The following is a 25748-nucleotide window of genomic DNA, read 5'->3' as shown; positions in this document are numbered from 1 at the left end:
ATAATTCAGTTGTACTATAGAGACATCTTGTGATGTAAAGTAGAAGCATAAATTGACAACTGAGCAGAAAAAAGAAATATCAATCAGTCTACAATTTCAGTTTATCAAAAGAAGCTAAACATTGGAGTCTTTTAATATAAAAAAGTGATACCTATTCAATAATACATTAACAGTGACAATCCAAGGTCCCACGATAATCCAGTGTCAAGCACCATATTCCAATTTTCGAGAAATATCAAATTTTAGCATTGTTCATAAATTAAAACACATCAAATTTCACTAATTTAAAATGGAGGTATAGGAATCCACTGCATAATTTGTTTATCAAAAATTGGATGCTGCGTGCACTGTTCTGGCATTTTAATTAACAATAATACTAATATGCGGTTGACAATATTTTAGCTCAAAATATTTTTGGATAAAAAGATATATTGTGAAAGCACCATTATTGACTGAATTTTTAAATCAGTTTTTTTTTACAAATAGTTTAGAGGTGATACTCACAGATGGCACACTCAATTCGATTTTAACCTAATTAAGGGTTGCCACAATTAATGTAAACTTGTCTCTGGTGATATTATTGTACAGTCCCTACAAACTTACCTAAAGAACGGTCAAAAATGAAACTACAAACTACCATATGGACGCCATTTTGAAAACGTCATTCGAATGTCAGATTCTGTCCAGCTGCGAGTGTTGATTGGGTAGTTTTCGACGGTGGCTCCCCCATCCATTCTTTAGATAAGTTTGTAGGTCTGTAGCTATCTATGGAGATTTTAAATATAATATAGAATTTTAATCACCATGAAGAAAGTATTTAGACAAACTTGACCTGTCAAATTTAATGGCTAAATAATTAATTAACGAAATGGCATAGCCTAAAAATAAGGTGGAACTTAAAAGCAGTAGAATCTAATAAAAATATGGCACATAATTGACAACAGAATATGCCGGTATTTGAGGGTTATTAGGTACTCACTCGATTGGCGAGATACCAACCAAAGATACCGTAAGATAAAACATAATCAATTGTTGACAATTTTAATTTATTTTCAAAAGAGCATTCCAATACTGCCAATGTAATATAATAATTTCAGTGGTACCAAATTGAGAATCACAACAGTTTTTTCTCAATATCAATTTCATAATATAAAATGTACTCATGTTGTAACATTCTAGTCGCCAAAGTGATTTGAATTTTCTACAAAATTATCTCACATAAAATACAAATAACATCTACCTATATAATATTATCAGAAATATACTATTTCTATATTTTTAGCACGGCGATATTGTGAAGAGGAAAGAAATAACAATAAAGCCTCAATGAAGGCGCTATTTTTAGTCATTATCTATATTTAGTAATCTTACACACCAGACACTTTCTTGAATTTTTATGTTGGACAATGGCAAAAAAAAAACAAAATAATTATTTCAAAAGCATTTTATAATTTATGCGCTTATCTCTGATTTAATTGCATTCGCAATACTTGAACAGGTCCTGTTAAAAGCATTCATTATTAAATTGTATCATTAATATCACTATTTTATGCAATCATTAAATACCTCCCACAATGGAAGATTTTCTTAATTATTGGGTTTAAAACAATATGATTTTTATAACTTACATTACCCAGTTATTTAAAAAAATGTTTGAAATGTTTGAACAAGAGATAATAAATAATTTTTTTATAATACTGATAAATAGCATTGCAATAAATAAAAAAATAATAAAATGATTTGAGACCATTTGAATTGTAAGACCGACTGTTGTTATAATTAGGTGGAATTATAAACACAGGGGCTTCTCTAACAAGGGGGGTCGGGTCTGACCTACTTTTATAATGGGAAAAAAAATGCAGGCTGATAATTATTGTTGTAAAACAAATATTAGTTACAGCAGATAAATATTTTTTGTCAGTTTCCATGGTTACTTTTATGGGGGGGTCAGGTTGTCTCTTCGCCCCCATGGTATAGTTTTATTTAATCTCACTGTGAATTTCATCCCACGCCAGACTTTCAGTATTACAGGGTTGGGATATTAACAACCTTAAATTGAAGAGGGATAATAATGTGAAAGGCTTTTAGTCTATTGGAATTCGTCATCGGAGCTGAGCAACATAGTCTTCTCGTGGTAGTTGGTGGAGATGGTGGCGACTCGCTGCTGTGCGGGGCGGGGAGCGTGGACGGCCCCTTCTTCGGCGCCGCCTTTCCCCTGCTTGTTGTTACCTGCGCCACACAATCAATCAAAATGAAAGCCGGATGCCAGATGATAAAATCAACATTAGTAGATACTTGATTGTCACAATTCGGCACAGCCGACTGGATGCCGGGACAATTGGACAAATGACATTCAGGATGAATAAAATACACGAGGGAAAACATACACATTATAATTTGAACCGGCAATTAGACATGCAAATCTAATATAAAGTACCTATGAATCTATGTGGTTTTTATGGTTACGAGATTTCACAATAATTGATTCGATGTATGACACAAACCTTGAATATATCGTACCGATTAAAAGTCTGTTGAAAATTATTGCAAAATATCACTGCAGTTCAGTACAAGATTGAAATGTAAAAGTATACCGTAGACATGATTTTTTGTAACAATCATAAACCTCGCTTATATAGGCCGATACTTTTTATTAGTTGCTTGTCTATATGTTGGTTCAAATTGTAACATACGTGTATTTCATCACGCATTTCATTCATCGGAGCGGCGCCCTAATATACATTGTCCAGTTGGCATGCCAAATCGTCCTCGATGCTACTGATCATTAACCAACACCATTGCATAAAACTGATTGAGAATGACAATCAATAAATAGAGTTTTGACAGCCTACTGAATTAATTTAGGTTATAATTCATTAACAATCATTCCTATTTTTAGTTCCATAACCAGTTTTTGTGAGACGTTTTCAAATTAGCGATGAGAAAGTCCGCATTCAACTGGGGAATAGTTTCCCATGAGTATAAAACCAACTGTTGTCATAACAGATAGGAAAATGAGTATTTCTTTGTGATGGTAAAAGACAAGTTGTTCTCAGTCAAATATAATACATTTGCTCGAGTTGAAGAATGACAATGGGTGGTAGATTAAATAGACAAGACTATTTGAAGTTGGACATGTCTAACATCAATGACGAAGCGTGAAAGTCGGCTGTTAAGATCCGATATAAATATTGCACAGAGCGGATGGTGCTGGTTAGTTTTTAAAATTCAATTAAAGCTTGCCGAAGCCGACCAATGATAGTTTAGGTATGCTATGGTCGATCCAACAAAAATAGTGCACACGTATTTGTTTTCGTTGAATTAAGAATACATATTACATGGTGCTGGTTAGTATTTTTAAATTATTAAAGCCCTGTCGTACCAAAACATAATAGATGAAAAATATTATTCTATCTATAAAACATCTTTTGACCATTACCTATTATGGCTTGGTTTACGTAGGACTTAATTTAATTTTAACAACTACCAACACTATCTGCAATTTGTACTCTTAGTTCAAGGAAAATAAAATATGTATTACTGACAATGTTTAGTGTGCATTATTTATGTCTGATCCCTATAACAGCCTACCTCCACCCTTCACCAAGTAATTGGTACCGAAAAAATATCTCGAATCCTCTTAAAACGGGGACCAAAATTACTTAACAAATGGGTTTAATGGGACACGTTTAGAAAAAAAAAAGACATGTGAGCAAGACAGAATAGTGTAGGAGTGTGGGATTGAAAGTGACAGTAGACGATTGTGCGCTATTGTGTTTGTGTTTTTATAGTTTTTTGCATTTTCTGCAAATTTGTAACTGCAGAACTCAGATAACGAATACTCAGATAATGAGGACCTCCTGTATAACCAATTTTTATGAAAATCATATTACCATTTACTGAATTTTGAATGATATACTAAATATATATTTTTTTTTATTAGGTACTGTTAATTTTTAATAATATATGCTAATTATGGAATGTTTTTCTATGAACATAAAAATGTGTCAGTTTTCTTTCCTTGCAACATAAAATTACAATGAATTAATAATTTGCGTGCCAAAATGCGAGCTCTTGCAAAATAATAGTTTTAATAGAAATGTATTTAGTGGATATACAAACATTTGCGACATGCAGTGATAAATATATATATGATGGTGCATTAATAAAAATGAAGATTCTCATTAGATACAGAGTGCAGGTCTACAAACTTACTAAAACAAGCCCTGCACAAGCAAGCAGATACATCACAAAGCATTTAATGAGCCCATATAATATCTGCACACAGAGCAAGCATCTGTTTGGGATTAGAAATTACTGCAAAGCGTGATTGTAAGATTGAACGTGTCCATTATTTGCTTTGAGGCAGCTCCATCACATATTCTCAAATTGAATGTGTTCATTATTTGCTGTCCGAAATGACAACATAGGAACGAGAAAGTTGTGAGAAAAATGAAAGACGATTTAGAATTCAGAAGTCTGGTTTGCGTGATTATTGATTACATATATCACGATTGCATTAAGTAGTAAATGTGGCATTACATTTTTTGCAAGACTGCTGTATGCAGCTTCAACATGCGGTTCCGCTAACAAATTATTACAAAACAATATATCTCCAATTTTAAAGGGTCCGTTCCACGTTGAAATTTTTAGAGAGATATAGATTATCACACATATAAACCAATAATGACAATAATATATCACATGCTAGCATTAGAATGATACAAATATTTTATGTAGTCGCACCAAATTTAGTATTTTATGATGCCCACTATTATTTATATTACAAAACTTTTTTTTGTTTATTATATGTTTTGAGTTATGTATGTTGACAGCTGTTTCGGGCTATTAACCCATCTTCAGAATTAAGTGCATGCTAGGTGTTTTTAAAACCATTATAATTGATGTCAACCACTAAACACCAATTCAATAATAAATTAATATATAATATATTTCTAAATAGATATTTTTATTTTATTTTCGAATAAACAAAATCTCAGGTGCAACAAGTGAGTTATACTCATTTATATTATTTCTAATCTGTGAGTCTATAGATATACACCACCATACATAAAACTCAGGAAACAATAGTATTTCCATGATTTTTTTTATATTTGTTGTTACTCTCAAACGGTGTCTAATGGAAGAAAACCTCTTATATTACATAGAACCATTGACAAATAACCAACTATTTTAATAGCTAACCCATTGAAAATATTTAAATTTTTTTTTTCATTTAATTTTTTTTTCTTTTTAAAATTTTAAAAATTTAATCATTTCATTCTGGTCTGTCAGTAAAATTTTTTCCTCCAGTAGTTGTAATGATTATTGTTGTGTCAACATTTCACAAAAAACCAATGAAGATCATTGTGTAGTCCACTGATATCAATTTGGCATTAGATTACAATTATTTCACAAGGTAAAATCTCTCAAACCTTGTACCTGCAAAAATTCAACTTTATTTACTAATTTAATATTCACAATAGCTCAGTTATTAAAAGTGACAAAAGGAAAAAAATCTATTGGTAGATACAAGGTTTGTGAATTTTGGTAACGCTATATAAAATAAACATGCTAGATGCAAATAAATACATACAACATGCAAAAAGAATGAGATTTCACTTACCTGTAATAAATTAGGAATGAATACATAAAAGGCAGAAAATAAAACAACATTGAGTTCAAAACATCAATTTAATTTATATAAATTAGATATACCATGACTATTCTAATGATACACATTTCGATTTCATTTTCTAGACATGTCAGATTGATGCGAAAACATGCGATAGTTAAGAATACTGTTTGACATTCCTTACAAATAACAGACCTAAAGAAATCCAACATAAAATAAGCACCATACAATTAATAATGAAAAGAAATTGCAGAGAATCGATAAAAACTAAACGTATCTACCAAATCAATTCTCTTATATTATTAATTTAGGGGCCAGGGATAAAACAGTGTAGACTCAGATTTTGAATAAAATTTGAGTTGAGTATGCCATGCCATCTATGAGAATCGCCTATAAGCTATTTAAAATTCAGATGTGATTGGCATATATTTAAAAATATTCAATAACTAATTTAAAGCAAAATAGTGTTAACCGCAGGTTTGTATAAGAAATGCCAGTTAGTGCACATATGCGAACAAATTTTGATAAACAAGTGTGCATTAATTGACCAAATTTAAATTTGATTATCATTGAGATTAAAAAACAGTGTGAGAGTTGACCATTGATTTAAGATTATGCCTTAAGCTAAAATCACACAGATTTAATTCATACACAATTTCTGAAAGTTCGTAAAGCATTCAGGGCCTTTCATTGGTTGGCATATTAGTATTAGATGGTATGCAATATTATGTGGTTTTCAGCTGATGAAGCAGGTATGCCCACACAGAATGTGGCCAGTCTACGATTTCGGTTGTAAGAATGTCTTCATGAGTGCAGTGAAGAAAACATACATCATCGGAGTTGACACTGTTTTATAACGGAGCCCATGATTATTAGAGAAATTTAGATTTAAATTTCTAGAAATTACGGTAAATTGTTAAAATTCTGGTTTATAGATTTCACGGTATATTGATTTTAATCCATTAAAAATTCAACATTCCCCTGTCGTCGACACATATGTATCATAATACTATGTTTTAATTTTTTTAAATCTATATTAAGTACCCATTTAATACAAAAACGACATTCTAGTAATAATAGTAATTATTAATTTAATAAAAAAAAGCTAATTTTCTAAAAATGCACATCGCAAACATTTTCCATAAAACGTGACGCGTGTTTGGCTTTTCACAACATCATAAATATCAATAATTTCAATAAACAAGAACTTTCAATTCTTCAACTGAATGCAGAACTAATCACTAATCACTCATCATTCAGAACTCACATTTGAAATATTTTACAGAAGTGTTCTTTGAAACATTGTATTTAAGTTATTTATTATTTATATAGACACATTTATGTATCGTTGTTTTCATCAATAGTCCTATTAATATATGATGTATACATTTATCTATACGAATAAAAAATAATTAAAGCACATTGTTTCAAAGAACTCCCTTCTATGTGAGTTGGAATAGTTCTGCAATCAACCGACGAATTTGTCTTTATCAAGAAGTTTGTAAAAGCAATTAAATTATTATATTATTTTTGCCGTTAAGCATCAATGTCCATTTCAGTTCTATTTTATTTGCTGAGATCATTTAAGACCATTGTAATTTTTATAAGACATTGAATGAATTAATCTGTATTTTAATGTTTTTCCCTTAAATTTAATATGATAATCCTACATTCATTAGACAGAGAGGCACTATTATTTCTATATACTCTCATGATTTTCTAAAGCAATTGTAAGATTTTTCTACTTTCGAGGCAACATTGAGGACAAAAAAAAAACCATAATTCCTAACCAATTATATTGCTACGTATTTTACTATTTAATGTGCATTATGTTAATGATATGATTTCAAAAACTACATTTATAATTCTGTAATACTATTGAAATATTGCTAATCTCTCTATAATTGATTTGTTGAAGGTTAAAATGACAGAAGCCAAGACTGGAAAGCTATTATATTTTATGAACACAAGTAATCATGGGTATCTTAAAAAAATGTAGAGGATATTAGTAAATATCGTCGCCGTAGATGTCAAGAGAGCCAGTCCACAAAATCATAATGCTGAGAAACAGGCGTGCAAAGATTTTGTGTGACAAATAAAAGTAACATCTTTTTATTGAACTTTTATGCTTTTAAATATATAACGGTGAAACTTTAAACATATAATCTATCTCTATCTATATATCTCTTGACCACTGAATATTGAAATGTACAAAACATGTAGTCAAAAGAGTTTTGTGGCTAAAATCCATTGACCACTGCATCTTTGATGATTTTAAAATGCTTTTGTATACCTTACTCATTTTCGCCAAATTTGTGACTTGGCTCTCTTGACATCTACGGCGACGATATGTGGTGGGCCCTGATACAATAGAAGTATGTAACTCAAAAATTGTTTGCATCGATTTGGTTAGACATTAGAAATCTTTCTTTCGCCCTCAGACAGGCTAAACAGGGAACATATTTGTTCAATGATCAGATCGTGCTAGGGTGTTTGAACTGGTTTTAGATGACTCAGAATATTACCAACCGACTACCAAAGTGATAAGATGACAAACAATGACAAATTGTCTGAAATCTGTTTGTGATTCCTGAGAAAAAATGTATTAAAGTGTGAACGTACGGACAGGAAATATTTAAAAGTGATATGTATATTGTATACTATACACGAGAGATCAGTGGCGAAGGGTGGAGGTAGGCTGTTAAGATTCGCTATAAATAATGCACACTAAACTTTTTTAGTCATATGTATTTGTTTTTATTGAACTAAGACTACAATTTACAGATGGTGTTAGTTAGTTTTTAAAAATCAATTAAACCCGGTCTAAACGAAACCATAATAGTTTTGGTCTAATTTGGGCAATACGACAAAATTGTGCACACTTTATCATTCATAGTTATTTGTTTTCATTGTTTTACAAATACATATTATACATATTGTTGGTTATTTTTTTTAATTCATTAAGCCCTGCCTAAACCAAACTATAATAAATAAAAAATATTATTCTATTTATAAAATATTCAAAGTTATGTATGATTTAATTGCATAATTTTAGATATTTTATAGATAGACATGTATTTTTTGACTATTATCTATTATGGCTTGGTTTCTCAGGGTTTAATTGAATTTTAAAAACTAACCAACACTATCTGTAAATTGTAGTCTTATTTCAATGAAAACAAATATGTATGTGTGAAAAAGTTTAATGTGCACTGTTTATGGCGGATCTTAACAGCCTACCTCCACCCTTCGCCACTGCGAGAGATATAGGTAATTGAATAACATCTTTCACTCGCGATAAACACATTATGTACAGAGAATAGTGAGACTACGGTTCTTATTATTATTAAGATGACCAAAATTAATCGAAAAGAGTGTTGCCTCAGAAGAACAAAGAAAAATCAAATAAATTTTAAATTTATGAAAAATCAACATGATGGTAGGTCCATCGAAATAAAAATGCAGACTTATTGCCGTAGGAGCCGCCTGTCCAGGTTAGAATTGTAAAATATATCATTATGAAAGTACAAATTAATTCTAAGTACAATTATAATTTATTTATATACAGAGTTAATATTAATATTGTAGTGAACTAAACAAATCTTTGATACAAACTAAAATGAGTCAAATTATAAAAGCCTGATGTAGAAATGTAGCAAGAAAATATATAGACTTTTTTCTTTCTCTAAGTTCACCCAATTAGTTTTAATCGGTTAATTAAAGTTTGAAAGGATTCCACGCGGGTTTCATAAATTTATGAGAATATATAGATACAACAAAATCATGAAGTCTTCAAAAAATAACACTGAAGGCATTGCATGGATATATTCTATTTCATTATTAAACCGTTGATCAAAATCAAACTTAGTAAAATTAAACAAAATTTAAATCACTACGTAACACACTAAATACAAATGAGGCAGATAACTCCTGTATTGCCAGTCATAAAAAAGAACAAAAAAGGAAAGTCAAAATAAATAAAAAAAAAATGTTTAAAACATTATCACAATATTAATATAATCTGGCGAGGCCAGTTCAGTTGTTCTTCACAAATTTCTGGTAATAGTCTAAAATAATAATAATAATAATAATAAAGAAGAACAAAATTAATCTTTTGCGGAGGTTGAAAAATATAAAGCATATTATGTGACAGTGTTGTTGTCAAATTGGCGACAAGATACTGATGGCTGCTTTTGTACAAGGCGATGGAGAATTGTCTCAAAGACACAGAAGTAAAATTTGCGGATAATCATTAATTTTCTGATGCTACACATAAATTGTTCCGATACACTGATTAAGAAATAACAAAGAAACGTAATAAAGCCCTACACTGAGAAATCTTACAAGTGGTATTGAAATAGAACTGGTTATTATCGGTACAATGACATTGAAAACAATAAGATTTTTTTAACCAATGATAGGTAAATCAAAAGACAATTCACTTTTCTCCACCATTGGGTCTATTCTATACTTATCGAACACTAAATTGATAAATAGTATCAAACTTAGGATAGGTTTATATCAAAATGTTAGCACTTATTGTAACAATTACACGAAGCCGGTTTTTATTGTTGCAATAAATGCGATATTTTAACAGCAGCAAGATAGGTGCTGTTAACCCTTTCTAAGCGTTACGAATCCCGACTTAGTACAACAGTGCGCGTTGTTATTTCAAGCATCAATAAATCGTAATAAATGTCAGTCAAACATACACAAATAGAGTAGTAAAAAATCGGAGTCAAGTTCAAAAATGATTATGACAGAACCTAATATTTTATGTGACTCTAAAAATAAACATTCGTCGCCTAAAACTGATAAGAAATCACGAACAAGATTTCTTCATTGAAAAAATGCCGGCTTACTCGAGCGGCGCCATGACACTTACGAAATGGTGCTGGACTAATGCGTCGATGACAGATTAACAAGTGTAAGAACAGTTCAGTATTATAGTCTACGGCTACGATTTCGACAAATATGTCATACACATAATGAATAATAATATGGTTTATGACTTTTATGAGCATTTTTGTTGAGTGTGTTAAAAAAATATCAGTCATAAATAGCTCATTTTTATAGCATCCAGGACATCTCAAACTGTGTAACTTTTATTTGAACTCCCATACACATTGCAGCACTGCAGGTCGAGTATAAATAAATCATCCTTGAGAACTACTGGCTATTTGAGAGTAATGTACTTACCACCAGTGCCTGGTTTGTACCTACCATTGACCCCGAACTGAATGGAATCGAATGACACATAGTTTATAACAAAACGGTTTATTTTACGAATACCTATTAGGCTATTACAATTCGTAAAATATTAAATTTCAAACACTTTTTGCACTTCTAAATGCTTTATAGTCACCACAATTTTATTTTCAAGTTCATTTGTTTTTTTTTTTATTATATTACTTCAATAACCTGTGGGTCTATTCTATACTTATCGAACACTAAAGTGATAAATAGTATCAAACTTAGGGTAGGTTTGTATCAAAATATTAGCACTTATTGTAACAATTACACGAAGTTGGTTTTTATTGTTGCAATAAGTGCGATATTTCAACAGCAGCAAGATAGGTGCTGTTAAAATATAGCACTTATTGCAACAATAAAAACCAACTTCGTGTAATTGTTACAATAAGTGCTAACATTTTGATACAAACCTACCCTAAGTATGATAATATTTATTACTTTATCACTTTAGCGGTCGATAAGTATAGAATAGACCCACTGGTACTAGAATAGGTAATCTCTTATTTTATTATAATGACATGATAGTAAGTAACTCGAGTTATTTTCGACTATAAATATAAGAAGAATTCTCCATAAAAAAAAATAGTAGTCATGAATCAAACCCTTTTGAATAGTGTTACGAAAAAAATAATTCTCAAGTGTCTGTCTCACACCAGCAGACGATGATTTGCCGCGCAGTGTATAAAAATTCAGTAGCGCGGGACCTGGTGTAGCGTAATACGACAATTTCCGCATTTATGCGGGAACGGGCATCTGATTGTTCGTGTCTTTTCTTTATAAATGGCTGATAACTAGGGTAAATAAATAATTTTTGTCTGTTTCACCTAATTCTATAACCAGAAAATAGTATTTAAAAATGTTAATCAATGATAAACAAAGAGACATATTGAATCGCGGACTCCTAGGTATATTTAAATGACACCTTGTTCAAATTATTTTCCGAAACTATTTACTCGCGGATAATATAATAGCAGATAGGCGAATGAATGCAATCTCCAAAAGCATTCCTTTTGTAAAAATATTTTGTAAATTCACTTTGATCAATGTAAATTTCGAATATTCTATTTAACAGTTTACGCACCAAATAGTTTTTCAATCATTAAAAAACAATATAACTTATTATATCGCAAACTCGTATCGTTACAAACACGTCAGTCAAATGTCTTCGACGCACATGCACTAAGAAGCGATAAGACACTATATACGCGGCAAATTTGAATTGGCCCGATGACTGATATTTTTTTATTCAAGACACGCTCCCGAAAAATATTTATTTAAATTAGATAGAACAAAAGTTTAGGCTATCCATTGACAGATGTCAAGAGAAGGATGATTTCTGAATAAATTAAATCAATGTTCGAATTATTCGCGCCTGGCCGAAAGGAGTACTAGGCAAACGAAAATCGAAATGACTTTAGTCAGCTGACGCGCGGATGACTCGCGCGTATAGGCTGACTAAAGTCAGTTGCCGCGTTAGAAAGGTTAAAATATAGCACTTATTGCAACAATAAAAACCAACTTCGTGTAATTGTTACAATAAGTGCTAATATTTTGATACAAACCTACCCTAAATTTGATAATATTTTTCACTTTATCACTTTAGCGGTCGATAAGCATAGAATAGACCCACATATATTTATAAGAGTTGTTGTATTTAAAAATGTTCATTTTACCAGTAGGAAAAAAAACCTTATAGTTATATTAATTAGTCTTATAGTGTATTCAATTTTAATAGGCAACTATATGTATTGACAATGCAAGAAATGAGTTTTGAATGCAAAATGAGAGTAAAATCTTAAATTTAAATAAGACAAATTCGAATAGAAAAAATATTTATTCATATTAAATCAAGTGGCAATATTGCGCAAATATTTCAAGATAACACAAAACTAATAATTATTCTGTGTGCGAAACAAAAAGGGAGATAAGTCTAAAATTACTACTTTTCAGGAGTCAGAAAAAGATTTGAGTTATGAAAAATTTTGAATGTGAACTTTTGTTTAAAGTTTATTAATCAGACATGTTTTTTTTATATAAAACAGACTGAGACGCATTGAAAGCAGTGAAACAGTAACATAGTTAGTAATAGAAGTGAAACAATCACAAACACACAAACTTTGAGAAAATCACATGATCATAATATATTGTGACGTCACTGGGAATCAAATCCGGAGTCCCTGGATAAAAAGCTAGTGCTTTATGCACTGGACTACGAGGGCCGTTGATACGAGTAGTCTTTTTCTCATTTAAGCATACATTTTTCATCGTGGTTAATTTGGCATATTCAACTCATTTTATAATTAAGACGTATCTCCCTTTTTCTTCTGCACACGGAATAATTTAATTTTTGCTTGACTTGTAAATGAATTCTGTTAAAATAGGTAATTTATCAGTTGTAACACATCTTGCAGATTTCATAGAATATATAAATTTTTTTGTATGAATAATAATTACACTAGGCAAACAATATCGATCAACACTTTGTCAAAATATGCTTGATATTTACAACACCGCTATAATAGACAACTAAAATAATTAGTGTTAGGACGTAATCAGCTAATTGTCTATGGCGTTGACACTGTAAAAGTAACATAATCTATTACGCTCATGCAGGCATTTCTGTTCAGGCAGTAAGAGTTACGAAGCATTCGCTATACGCTCTTAGGATGTACATAACAATGAGGGTTATTTTTAGTTAGGGGGGAGGGCAAGTTGATGCGCATTCCGATGGCAGCCTAAAGCTTTTCGTACGGCAGATTGGTTGTCACGTCTGGAAAACAATCGGTAACAAAATGATACTTTTACAACAGATTTACGACACCGACGACAACAAATGACAACATCGATGACGGAACAAGCAAAAAAATTCTACCAACATATCAGAGGTGTCAGAAAAGTGCACCTGCAAATACACAGTTGAATGAAGTGACATTTTTCAATATTCAAATTACAGTAAAATTCAAATTATGGGTGCACAGATAAAAATTTTTCTATAGTTGGACAAATTGCGTTCAAATTATGTTTACATAATATAAATAACACTGTTACTTATTCACAGCGCTAAATGAAAAGAAAATATGACTACCTTAAAACTGTGTTTTTGCAGGTGCAGATATCTGTTTAGCCCATCGAGAAGATAAAAGACATAGTGGAGGAATGCAAGAACATAAAGCATTTTTTTAAAATTGTAGTTGTGCCCACAGGTTTTTGCTATCATTATATAAATTTTAAATTTAAAATAAAATCACATTCATGCTGGTAACAATATGATCCAACTGGCGCACTGTAAGAATATTACCATGTTTAAAACTCAAATGAAAAAGTACATATTATGTACATTTATATAATTTCCTTAGTTGTTATCTTCTCTATGGTTAACCCTAATTTTATAATAATTATTTAATTATTCTAAATACACTTTCCATGCAATAAATAAATATTTTGTAAGAAATTTGTGGGCAGTTCATAATGACATCAAATCTATCATATTATAAAACTTCATAATAGGAAATTGATAATATTTAAATATTTTAAATTATAAAGTTGTAAGTTAAATATTTTATTAAATCGTTTAAAAGAAAGACGTAAAAATGTAGAAAATATTTATGTAATATACACAAGTGTTTTTAAATAGATGGTAACATACAATAGATAGATTTAGATATCAGAAAAAATATGTTTTGATTTTTAAATTTGAATAAATGTTTTATTATGTATTTCTAATTAAAATGTTTCATAGCTCAATGTGTGCCTCTATAATAATAATGAAAATGTTCAAGCATCCGAATCATGTTATAGTACGCATTCACAATGTTTAAATTTAATTAGTAAAATATGCAATGTGTATGGTATGAAATATTGTGTATGTATAATATTATATGATAAGATAATGACAATATTTCGTTTCCATGCATTACTGTGAATGAAAGAATTTTGATCGATAATGGTTACATCTTCTGATAGAGGCGTTGACACCTAACAATGTAAAGATTACAATATATTCTTTCATTAATAATGTAGGCTGATCAGATGAGATGTAGAGTATCATCAAACGTGATTATTATCAGCTTCAAAAATCCGCAATTTCGTATAGATCATGCATCATTATCTTCTTGATTTTATAAGGCATGTATATTATGTCACCAGTGTCGCTAATGATAGTCAATGAATGATACTACATATCACTATGCAACCGAACCATTGCAATAAACAGAAACTTCATTGTGGTGGGCACTATAGCAATATATCATAATTAGACACATTAAAAAAAAATTATTCAAAGTGAATTATTAATAATATAAATAATATTAGATTAAAAATACTGATTTTTTTATTAAGGTTAGGCAATTAAGCCTCATTGCCAGTTTCCTTTAACCGATAACAAAATTTCAACGCAGTATACGGCTCTTTCCGTATCGCAGACAATCTGCATAAGTCTAAGTCCGATATGACTTCACTTCCCTCAATCTGTCTGCCGGAAATGAGGGTAGCTCTTTTAATTACAATGCTAATTTATTTACAATGCTTTATAATTTACCATCACAAAATAATTTGGCTCCATAATGACAACATGATATTAAATTTATAATAGTGTTTCCCGGTTATTCAAGGTTGAAAAGATGACAATATTTGAAAAAATTTATTAGTAATTTATATTTAAATCCCGTACATAACGATTACACTATAATTGCTACAAAACAAAAAATTGTGTTTTTGTGTTTCGGTGTAAAAATAAAAACATGTGACAACGAATGACAATTTAAATAAACGACTGTGATTAAAAATCGGCTACATATAAGCGAAGGTTAATAATATGCAGTGAAATGTTTGGTGGAAAAAACAGTATAAAAGAAATGTACGACTTACCGGAACTATATTGAGTGTATTGTTGATACTGGGGATGGAAATTGTGGATGGCATCTGTCATGATGTCCTTAGGGTTCATGGTTTCCTGTAAGCACGGAGAATAGCCCAATGAATATTACATAGTACGTAGAGCCGTACATAATTTTTGGCTACGGAACGATAATCAAAAAAATTTGAATAAGATGTGGTATTCGCAAAAAATGTTTCATTTCAAAGAGATTGAACTAATTACTATAGTAAGGAGAGTAATTTGAACTCAGAAACACATTTGTACCTGTTAGAAACTTTGAGAAAAGATTTTGAACGAAGTAGGTTTCACACACATCTTTCGCTTGCTGAGCAAGTGCTTTAGTCATTGAGGTATTAATCCAACCGCCTTATTCATGGATGTTTTTAGTACAGGCATCTTTGTAATTTTAATCAAAGTAACAAAATTATTAAACTGTGTATGCAGATTATGGAACGAAGATTGCTTTTGTTGTGACATTCTCGTACTTGCAAATTAGGGTTGCAAGCGTAAAATTCACAAGATTTAAGAATGCAACATTCTTAATTGAATATACATAATTCGGAAATAATAAATAACATACGTATTACAAAAAATCTTGAAATTTGATGAATGCGGGTGCGACTTTTGCCAGGCACCATATTTTTTCAAGATTTTTTGTTTCTCAGGTGTTTTATGGAATGTCTTCAATAATTATGGAATGTCTTCAATAAAATGTATGTAAGTAACCAAAGCAAAATGTCAAAACTGGTGGTGATTTTATTTTATATTTACAAATAATGCTGCCAATGCAGATAATATAAATTTGTCTATAAATACCAATTTCAATTTATTTATTTATTTTTAACATATTGTGGACATTACAAATTATAAGTTTAAGACGTACACAACATGACATTTAGAAACAAGGAAATATAAAACCGTATTACATAAAAAAGGAGATAGATCAGTATAGAGATAGATGGTAAGTTATTAAACAGTAGAAATGTGTAAATACAAAAAATTTAAATTAGATAGGTACAAGGAAGTACACCGGATGAGTTAAGCAGACCCTATTTTAAGAATTTATATATTTAAACATTGAAATAGTTTTTTAATTAATGTTGGAATACAAAAAGTTTACATGCCTCCTAGTATATTCCAAACTCTATGCTAATGATTGATGTTGGAAATACATTGCGGAGAATTCTAGAGTGTTGAAATAATCAGTAAAAGTAATTACCTTGAGACTGCTGGATATAGACTGCATAGTGACAGAGCGATGCGAGTCGGAGTGGAGACCCCTGGCGTAGGGCTGGTGGGGGAAGGCGTAGCGCAGAGCGATGGCAGCCGCCAGCATCTCAATGCAGATAAGGAAGTTCTGGTAGCCGGCAGACACGGTTCCTGCCGTTGTGGGGACGCCCTCCGCGTCTATCAACGGAGAGATAACTTCCGCTTTCTCCAGGACGGCCAACGCGACACCTATACATACAATTGGTTTATTAACCACTGCATAATAACATCCCATTTGGCCCCAGTTAGTACAGCTGGTAGAACGCCCGTCATGATAACAACTGTTTTAGACTACAGACAAATGGACAGAGAAGATTTTTTCAGCTGTTTCCACAACCATCCTGATTCAGCTTTTGAGAGAAAAATTGAAATGATTTATGTTTCAATATTTAGTTTTAGATTTCGATAGATCACTCTGATGATGGGTTTGCAGCCATTATGTTGGAGGTCAATGTAAACGTTAGTTTAAATTATAAAAATCTGTATGTAGCCATAGTTGATTGTATATTAGTTGATAATGAAAAATAACACTGAAAATTTTGCAGTAATCGTAACAAAAATGATTTGAAAGTCCAATAATAAATTATCAGGTAATCAGGTCACCACATTATATCAAAGTATATTATGACAGTTTTTATTGTTACCAATCAATCACCTGACCTCATTTTGGAAGCACGAGAAGAAGTCGAACTACATTTATTTTTATACAAACAATTATCATCAACCTAGGGATTTGATTTCCACATTTTATCAACCATCCAATAACACAAAATGTGGAAGTACTAGTTAGATCCGGAACCTGTGACTGTGATATCTGTAGTGAGGCTTTAATAGTGGTTGAGTGTATACCTAATAACTAACAATTGAGATTTAAAGTTTAAAGAGAAAACTGTAGCTTTACCTTGCCAGAAGGAGAGGAAAATGACGCTTTTGACGGTGCAGAACTTCAGTACGGGATCGAAGGGGGTGAGCATCTCGCGGGTCGCTCCCAGGAACAGGAAGAGGCCATATAGAGCCAGACTTACAGACACGTTGTAGATGACAGTAATGTAGATGTAGCCACCATCTGGACTCCAATCACCATCGTGGTAATGTCCTGCGGCCTGTATTCAATAAATAAATATTCCATTAATCATCTGGAGTAAGCAGCCTCAAACTTGACACATATAATAAATATACGACTAATTGAAAGTTCTACCCAATACTTTATATATAGCATAGTTTAGAAAAATCAATGCTAAGTTTAACCGGTTTGAGTGTTTGATAGTTGAATAAATATTGACATTTTGACTCTGGAGAAGTCATGTCTTTATACGAGATTGGGAGATCTATATTATTGACATCTCTGTGAGATCAAAGATTAACAATACCCTAGTTTTATATGGAAACAATCAACAAGGCTTTGAGTTAATGATGCTAATTTTTGTTCATGGTATGTAATAATATTAATTAATTTAGATACAAAAATTATTTAACATTATACATAATATAGAAACTACCCAGTCAAATAATTCCTGAATTTGTAATGCAATCGAACAACCCTTTCTGTGATTAATCAGTATTTTAATTCTATACAAGAGTGTCTGAGTTGATTTCTCATTTGAATGTAAAATCTCAATGGCAATTGCTAAATTCTGCGAGACTAAAACAAAAAAATAAACACAATTCGTTTAAAATTTGTTTTTAAATTGAACTAAAGTATGCAGACCGTGATTATATTTAAGTTAACAATCAAAGGTTTCCAAAATACCTTGAATGCATATTACTAAAATTGTAAATTATTTGTTTTAAATTTCTTATAAAAATCAAAAATTATTGATCAATATCATCCATGTATATAAAGTCAGTTGACAAGATGTTCATTTATTATGTCATATTGTCTTTTAATAACTGTGGTCAATAGTCAATACCCATAACGATAATAAAATTAATGTCATGTAAGGGGCACTTAGTGCCAATTTCATTAGGTCAAAATGTCAATGAGGCAAACATCGCTCACACCTACAAATTTGAATAAGAAAGTCTTACTAAAATATACCCACAGTTGAGTAGAGATCGGTGCATCGTGCTTTTGATCGGTATGCTGGTTGGGCAACATTCACATATGGTTTTTTCAATCAATAGAACCATAAACCATACAGCGGATGAATCATAATATGATGACAAAAAACATTGTTATTACAGATATATTATATTATGAAATTATATGTAAGCAAGTCCGCATAATAATGTGTAATAGGGTTTTTTGCCTCTCCTGAACATTTTTAAAAATGGTCATGATATTGCAGTTACACCAACAATATCATATTAGGTAGAATGGTGTCAGATTCTTGTGGCAGTGTAGGCAACTCATTTAGGTGTTGGTGTCGTTAATTTCATAAACAAGCACCGTTCCAAAGTGATTTCATCATGGCCGCAATACCAAAAGAATCTATATTTCCTCTACCAGTGGTGAAGGTAGACTGTGGAGATCTGACAAAAATAGTGCACACTAAACTTTGTCAGTCTTACTTATTGGTTTTCATTGAACTAAGAATACAAATTGCAGATGGTGTTGGTTAGTTTTTAATATTCAATTAAACCCTGCCTAACCAAACCATACTTAGTACACAGATAAAAGATATTTTTCTATCTATAAAATATATAAAATTATGTAAGATTTACTGACTTTACAAAGATTAGTGTGCACTATTTTTTTCAGATCTCCATAGCCTACCTCCACCCTTCGTCGCTGTTAGGTAACACTAGTTATAGCTATGAATTAAAAAATACAAACATAATATTATAACCAATTAATCTGTATTAATGCGGTACTTGGGAGTTATGTAAAATAATGACAATTAAAATTTATTTTTCACATTAAACGCTAAATGATCATTTAGTAAGAAGTCTTAGGTCTTAGACGATGGTCATATAGTTTCTGTATATGAATAAGATGTATGTGGATCGATCTTATGATAACCTTACACGAATAGTTGATAATCAATACTCATAAGAAGTCTGTTAAGAAACTTCCATGGTTTGGAGGTCTACATGGTAGAAGATTTGGAGTGGAATAAATCACAGAAAATTGTACTGCATCCATACCTGCAGGAATATGATGATGAAGGCGCAGAGGGGCTTGACAAGGCAGAACTGCAGCGTGGCACGCTTGCAGAAGCGGAGGGAACCGATGGTGTAGGTGTCCCCGGCCAGGCAGCGGCCCGCTGCACTACGCACGGGCCGTCCTCTCAACGCCGACATTATGTTGCCTTCCCCGCCCAGGTACTCATAGCACAGCGACAGGAAGTTGTATATCACAAACGCTGAAAGGAAATGGCACATTTTTATTAATGGATATTTGAATGTAATCAAAGACAATTTTTGTTGTGATTTATGCCAAGCAGAAATTGACAGTACCTGTCATGAAATAGTTTCATTGTTATGCTCATTCAATGATATGGCATTCTAGGTACATCTTTTATGATGGGACATTGCTGTCCTACTATTATAGCGCCTGTACATGTGCATGGATTTACTGCATGGATTGATCCAAAAACAGAGAAAAGTATTGTATGTCACTTGTAATACTATTGACCGTATTTTGGCTTCATTTTTTTTCTACTTGCAACACCATTGGAACTGACATTCACAATTATCACTTAGTGCCATTTCACATGCTGTCTGCGAGTTATTGTATTGTACAGCACCTGTACACTGCATGGATTTACTTGCAGCAATAGTGTGTATATTAAACTATCCCAATAATAACTGTTTACACATAAAAGTGCTGACTGTCTCACCAATCTCATTATTCAAGAGTAAGCGAGAAGCAATGGTGTCATTTTATAGTACTATTTGACAGGTTGTGAAAATCTGTTAACCTCAAAATGAGTCTGCGTGGTGTAGTTAATTTTTTTACCAGCAGGTTCGTCACTATCGTTCCACTGCGCAGGCGCAGGTATCGAACAATCCCAACAGTCACGTGAAAATTCAGAAGCTTCTGAACTTTTTTTATTCATGCATGCAATCATGCAACTTGCACGATAATACATATTGTCAGCAGTAAATCCATGCACATGTAAACGGGTATTACGCTAGTAATATTAACGGTATAATGATAACACATTGCTATGTAAAAAGTAAAATGTTTAGTCAAATTTATTGTGTAATTTTGAATTTTTATTATGTGTCCCCATGCTGAGGAATATTTTCCAAAACCATATTATGTTTAGCATTTAATTTGGTACAGTTCGGTTATGAGGAATACAGCGGAAAACACATTTTGAAAATACCCGATATACTGGATTATTTGTTAGTTTAGGTTAGGTTAGGTTAGGTAAATCTAACAAATAATCCAATATATCGGGTATTTTCAAAAGGTGTTTTCCGCTGTATTCCTCATAACCGAACTGTACCTTTAATTTTTCCTATTAATTGTTTATCTCACATCAAGGTATTCAAAGCATGCTCTGATTATAAAAATTTGACAATCCTGGATGACAAAAAATAAACATTATTATCATTTATAAGTCAACCAACTTTCTGATATGCTTTTAAGTTTTGTCTATTGTTAATTTTTATAAAATTGTCAGTCATGTCATTTGATTTATAAAAGTTTAACAAAGATCAATCTGAGAGTTGAGAAACTTTTGTGTAAGTAATTAATTATATTCGGTTGGTAAAACTGAAATGTTAAATTGTAACAAACAAGTCTGTTGATACTTTTCTTGACAAATGAATACATAATATGCATACATACTGTACTGATTTAGTAAGCATGGAGAAGCATCATTCAATGGCCAAAGAATGAATCCATGGTTGCATATTAATGTCAGTTTACCATGATGCAGCATCATTGTTGTCAAGCCAGTGAGCCAGAGTAGATTCGAGATACGCTGGCATTATTTAAATTTCAATTCGTCATTAAGTCACGCTTCTGGTTTTTTGTAGGTCGAAATTGTAATTAAAAGGCCACATCTATCTTGAATGCATTATAGCTCTTCAAAATAAAACAATATGAAGATGTGAGTGATAAATATGTATATTATGATAGGCAAGCTTTTTGTATAAAATATATTTACAATTTTAAAAATTGACCCCCTTTCGGCTCAAAGACCTTTCAGTTTCAGTTGTAGTGACTGACTTCATTTTCAGTAAAAAAAAAATTATAACCAACCAAACTGGTATAATATCACTTATTTTCAGCTACGCTTGAGTTGTTTACAATAAAATTTAAGGGTTATATAATATACATTTCGATTCAAATATTTACTTGTACATTGGCAGGGTATAATTATTACTGATTAATCAAAAGTAGTTTCAGTTTTTTATGGATATATTTTGTGGGCGAAAGGAAGAGGGCGAAAAGTCTTAAAAATCAAAAAATGAGTTAATAATTAAAATGAACCATAATACAAATTGCACAAATGAGAAAAATGATAAGTCAAATCAACACCTCTGAATTACTAAATTCCATACAGAAACATTGGAGTTCCCATACAAAATGGTCTATAAATATAATCTTCTTTTGGCTGTCCTGAAAGTAGCGATTTAAGACTTAACGCCTTCTTCCTTTCGCACGCAGTATTAATGCTGGGAAAAATATTAATTGGAATGTTTTTTTAGAGTGCTACCATTGAGTTTATTTTAGAAATGTTTTTGTATTTTTATTATTATTATGGATATTTACAATTAACAAATTCACTGCGGATAATATATAGGAAACGCTGCCGAGATGCCAGCTTAAAACCAGCTTAAAACATCATCTTAACATCAATCTCCCGCATATCAGAGGCAAAGTGTTTTAATTAATCACATTAAAAAATATATATGTAAAATATGAAAACGTTGAAGGATTATTATCACATATTATTTTATGGTTATTTTTATCAATAAAATAAAATTTAGTAAGTTTTCTCTAATGCAAAATATTTTTGAATAATTCATTGTTTTAAATGTATTTTATATTAATATAAAAAAAACATTGATTTATCTAAAAAAAAAAACATCTATATGACTCGAAATTCTGTATAAATGTATTTTAAGCTCAGTAGGTCTATAAAGATCCAATGATGATTGGCAATGTTTTTCTATGTACGATGATATTATTTTCTATATAATGGTTGAAGGGATACCAATGTAACCCTTTCATTAATCATAGATGACCATTCTTTACTCGAGGATTTTAGCATGGTTTATTGGTGTTTTGTAAGTAGATAAATGTTGAATTACCTTCATAGCAGTCTCGCACAGTGAAAAAATAAATATAGTAGGAGTCGCTGTTGAAGAAAAGCAGTGAGACCCAAGAGTAACATCCGTAGATGGGGACGATGAAGAGGATCCTCACGATCCAACGCTGTTCTGCAGGATTGCTGTACCACCGCAGGTGCTGGTATATCTGGAATTTTAAAAAATTCAATAACACAATTAATCATAATAAACATTCTGCAGATCTTCATTTTAAGCTCAAGAATGGTAATACAGGAGATTAATAGCTGTATTGCCGTTTTAGATGCAATTGGTGTATACCATATTTCAATTATTAAAATGAAAACAGTGAAATAATATATATCAGCACCTTTATTTCATGTAGTATGAGGTGTTGGAAAATAAATAGTTTTCATTGGTTCTACAATCTGACGTGGATCTTGACTGCTTTTTTCTAACTTGTGTAATGGATGTTAATCATTCGCTCAACCTATTAGGTATATGTTCTGGAACCATAGACACATTAAAAAATAACGTGTGAATTTGCTGAGCCTGGAGTTGGAACCAGAGACCTACGACTTCTTAAGCAGATATCGTCACCCCAAAAGCAAAAGGGCACTTGTGACATTTTTACAGTTTTGAGTTATGAATGTAGTTTTTTCGTAATTTTTTTCTCTACATTTAGGCAAAATGGCATTTGTGGAGCTAAATCCATGAAATCATAATTTACGAATGAAAATAAAGGTCACTTGTGTAAGTATTTTTGTAAACTAATCTTCAATTATTAACGTATAATAAAAACGTAACATGTACATGTGATTTTGCCAGTCTATGTGCAGTGGTTACAAAAATAATATAAGAAAGGGTACTATGTGTAATTATTTTTAATTATGTGAAGGCCTTTGTATATAAAAAAAAGATTTTGTTGCAGAAAAAAGGGCCTTCGTGACGAGGATCTTCACAAAGATGGTATGAAAAATAAAAAAAATTACATTTCAATCTTTGAGTAATAAGTCACTCGAGCTCTGAATTTTATTTCAAAATATTAAGAAATAACCTCCGCACGATCTTTTTCACTCAACAAAAATATAGAAAGCGTTTTTCTCAAAAATCTATTTTTGCACAAGTGCCCTTTTACTTTTGGGGCGACGATATGTTACCACTTGCTCATTATAGGTGTATTTTTTTGTAAACACACAAATATAAACACAGTCAGATAGATACTTAGGTACTTACTGCATTATTAATTAAATGTGCAGATTTTGAAAATAATATATATAAGTATTAATTTAGTATATAGAAAAAAGTTTCATTGAATAGTGGATCTGAATTATTAAATGACAGCAACTGATAAAAAAGGAAAGCTTAGAATAATATACTTGTTATTTATATTGGACTAATCGTAAACAGACAGCCTTAAAATGTTATTCATTATGGAAAATGTAAATTTTACGACAATAATATTGGAACATTTCAACAGCCGTAGACGCAATAAACCTGTTCTGATAAGGAAAAGCTATGAGAATAATAATGAGAAAATGGAATATATTTAAAAAATATATTGATACTATTTTGATATCAGACTTAGAAATTGCGTATTGATATGCGTTTACATAAATGTCATAAATGAAGAACCACAATTCGAAATAATGCTTATACAAGTAATAAACAATTTTAATTACATCATCCAACAAGTGAATTTATTGGCAGACAATAAAAATGCATTTCTGACATATTTGTGTTGTTTTGATAAATTCGCTTGTTTAGTCAACTGTATTATTTGTGCATAATAAGCGAGAAGCGCGTAAAGTATTATGCACCAATCGTCATGTAATTTAATTTGAAATAAACAAACGATCAAGAGTATTTTTTTGCGTAACGAGTCAAGACAGTATAACGTGCCAAAATGTATTTATAGTTATCATTTTTTTTAACACGTATTTTGAGCAAATTTCTTGTTATGACTACAAAAATTTTTGGTGCCTATAAAATAGAAAACAAATATAAAATCATATTGTCAAGAAACAGACAAGAAACGGTTGAGCTTCAAATCGTGCCAGAACATTTTCATCAGCTTGGTGGATGGCAGAAACTCCCCCGGCGAAGGTATACAAGCTGTAGGTCTCAATAACATGCTAAGCAGTTTGAATTTCTCCATACTAAAAATACGGAGAGGGATTTAATTCCCACTTATGCATGCTATACGCACATTGGGTATGTCCGCAGCGTATATGTGCGGTTTTTCAAAATGAATTGAAAAAAATCATCTCTCGGTTTCGGCAGGGTAAATAATAAAAATAATATATTAGATAGCCTTTTCTATGCCTCACACCCCATATATAAATAATAAGTCGGCAGGGACTTACATTATGACATTACCAAGAGCTATTTATTCAGATAGATTTTTAAAAATATCAATATTTTCGTAAGCATTATTGTAAAACACTTCCTGTCTTCACTCCATTTTCACAAAAGTGTCGGTTAAGATAATTTTATGAGGGCAGTATTAGTGGACAAAACTATGCA

At 31.3% G+C, this 25748-nt stretch overlaps 1 protein-coding gene across 4 annotated transcripts in view; it reads right to left on the bottom strand.

Annotated features, from left to right (window-relative positions):
• Positions 1 to 478: 478 nt before the first annotated feature.
• Tmep (Transmembrane endosomal protein) overlaps positions 479 to 25748 on the bottom strand; it is a 37206-nt gene continuing 11936 nt past the window's right edge. The window contains exons 3-8 of one of the 4 annotated variants that reach the window (XM_085959580.1): positions 23247 to 23412; positions 20121 to 20338; positions 17935 to 18136; positions 16984 to 17222; positions 15755 to 15839; positions 479 to 2229 (exon numbers count right to left, since the gene is read on the bottom strand). In XM_085959580.1, the coding sequence (XP_085815706.1) occupies positions 2090 to 2229; positions 15755 to 15839; positions 16984 to 17222; positions 17935 to 18136; positions 20121 to 20338; positions 23247 to 23412 (1050 nt within the window). In that variant the 3' untranslated portion in view covers positions 479 to 2089. Of the gene's footprint in view, positions 2230 to 12518; positions 13659 to 15754; positions 15840 to 16983; positions 17223 to 17934; positions 18137 to 20120; positions 20339 to 23246; positions 23413 to 25748 lie in introns of those variants that run through there. The other 3 variants (XM_085959581.1, XM_085959583.1, XM_085959584.1) reach the window with 3 other exon arrangements.

This window comes from Rhyacophila brunnea, unplaced genomic scaffold (assembly GCF_057557595.1).
Source record: "Rhyacophila brunnea isolate RB1 unplaced genomic scaffold, BYU_Rbru_1.0 scaffold_9, whole genome shotgun sequence".
NCBI classification, from domain to species: domain Eukaryota; kingdom Metazoa; phylum Arthropoda; class Insecta; order Trichoptera; family Rhyacophilidae; genus Rhyacophila; species Rhyacophila brunnea.
The sequence above is the reverse complement of the archived record's forward strand: the minus strand, read 5'-3'. Positions and strand labels throughout refer to the sequence as shown.